Source organism: Austrofundulus limnaeus, unplaced genomic scaffold (assembly GCF_001266775.1).
Source record: "Austrofundulus limnaeus strain Quisiro unplaced genomic scaffold, Austrofundulus_limnaeus-1.0 Scaffold9, whole genome shotgun sequence".
Lineage (NCBI taxonomy): Eukaryota > Metazoa > Chordata > Actinopteri > Cyprinodontiformes > Rivulidae > Austrofundulus > Austrofundulus limnaeus.
This window is the reverse complement of record NW_013952411.1, coordinates 1,908,456-1,910,353: the sequence shown is the minus strand read 5'-3', so window position 1 is coordinate 1,910,353 and position 1,898 is coordinate 1,908,456. Positions and strand designations below refer to the sequence as shown.

The 1,898-nt window shown below is 35.1% G+C and overlaps 1 protein-coding gene across 5 annotated transcripts in view; it reads right to left on the bottom strand.

Annotated features, from left to right (window-relative positions):
* The window catches only part of lrp2a (low density lipoprotein receptor-related protein 2a), a 50,105-nt gene that overhangs the window by 36,253 nt on the left and 11,954 nt on the right, over positions 1-1,898 (bottom strand). For all 5 annotated transcript variants that reach the window (XM_014001463.1, XM_014001465.1, XM_014001468.1 and 2 more), the window contains one exon: positions 1,307-1,530. In XM_014001463.1, coding sequence (XP_013856917.1) covers positions 1,307-1,530 — 224 coding nt within the window. The remainder of the gene's footprint in view (positions 1-1,306; positions 1,531-1,898) is intronic.

Genomic DNA, 1,898 nt, shown 5'->3' with positions numbered 1-1,898 from the left:
GTCTTAAAAGTATCTGATATTTTTTGTACTTTAGTATCAAAAGTAAATTTTTGACTCAAAATGTACATAAGCATTAAAAGTAAAAGTACTGAGTAAAAGTGAGCAGTTAGATTTTCTAAAATGACTTTTATTGGGAGGTGACTTCTCCAAAAAATATTTTTTCTAACGGCGTGCAGCTGTGATGGGTTGTGTACAAGCTAACAGGATGTCAGAATGGTATTTATACTTCTCATCCAACCACAATTAAATTCACTCTATCCAGGAGACACAATCAGGATAGTATTTTTTTAAGTAATAACAACTCGGAATAAAATAAGAGTAACAACTTCCTACTTTTTAACTTTTTTTAAAATGTAGTGAGTTGAAAGTACAGATAATTGTGTAAAAATGTAATGAGTAAAAGTAAAAAGTACGCTGAAAAATATTTACTCAAGTAAAGTACAGATAACCAAGATTTCTGCTTAAGTATAGTAACAAAATATTTGTACTTAGTTACTTTGCAACTCTGGCCTAGTCCACATCAAGTCATAAAAATAAAGATGCTTTAAAAACTGAAAATTATTTTTCAATTTTGCAAGAACTCTCTGATCATCTTTATAAAATGTTTTCCTTTTCAGATAACAATGTCAGTTTGTACTGTTTTCTTCTCATGCTTTGTTAATCACAATGAATTTTACCTTWTCGGCTGATAAAATAGTGATTTTTCATCCTTGCTGAGTGAAGTTATTGCTTTTCTTTCTGAAGTATAAAACGCATCTTTCTGGGCTGCAAATGTTGGTGACAGAGTCACAACGTTGTGAGAAAATATGCAGATTTTCATTCTGAGTCACAGTGAATTTGTGCTTATACTTTGTGTTCACCAACAGTCGCAGCTCAGTGAGATACAGGCTTAAAGTTTGAAGGAAGAGTTTTGGCACTGGAGAGGGTTGCTGTTTACTTGACTTTAAAAGCCCTTAAGAACCCTAAGAAAAACTATTACAGGTGTTTGCTGTTTTAGGTATAGAATCCAAAGAAGGACATCTTTCTAAGTGGGTGGCAGTGTGTCCCACCAAGGAGCTGTATATTAATTTAAGATAAGCAGTTTCTCTGCAGCCACCTGGCTGTCCCTCTCCCTTGAACTATACTATTGGATTACAATGAGGGTCATCACTTACATTGCTCCTCGCTAATCTACCCAGGGCCATCTGTTAATCTCAAACATCCTACCCCCATCATTCCATGCCAATGGAGCACAACAGACACTGAACGTGGGAATTAGGAATGGGTGGCTAGATGAAAAAGGAAGCAGAAAGGGAAATTTGCTCACCCAACAGTGGGGTCCACCGCCAGTCCTCTAGGGTTTCCTAGGTTTTCAGCGATGAGTGTAACTCGGTTACTTCCATCAAAGTCCACCATGTCAATCCTGTTGACGCTGGCCTCCACCACATACAGTTTATTGTTCACCCAGTCCACCGCCAAATTCTCAGGATAGTCAACTGATACATTTAAAACCACCTGCACGTTGGAACCATCCATGTGCACAGAAAACACCTGCAAACAAAATATATCATTGTCAGGTTATTAGTCCTTTGGTGGTTACTTAGTTTAAAAATGCACAGGTACAGACTATTTCATAAAAAATACATTTCATTTTCAGGTTTTCGTCTAAACATTTTTTAAAATTTATTTATTTAATCAGGACAGTGTGCAATTAAAACATGAACATTAAAACATTTGATGCATTGCACCAGATTTAGCCTAAGGCTAATTTACATCTGCAGTCCCTCCAGACAATAAAAACAAAACAACATCCAACAGTAATAAAAATAAGAAAAGAAAATAACAGAAAAATTTTAATTAAATAAAATAAAACATTTTGCAATTAATAATAAAAATACATAAACACCCCACCCCACTCT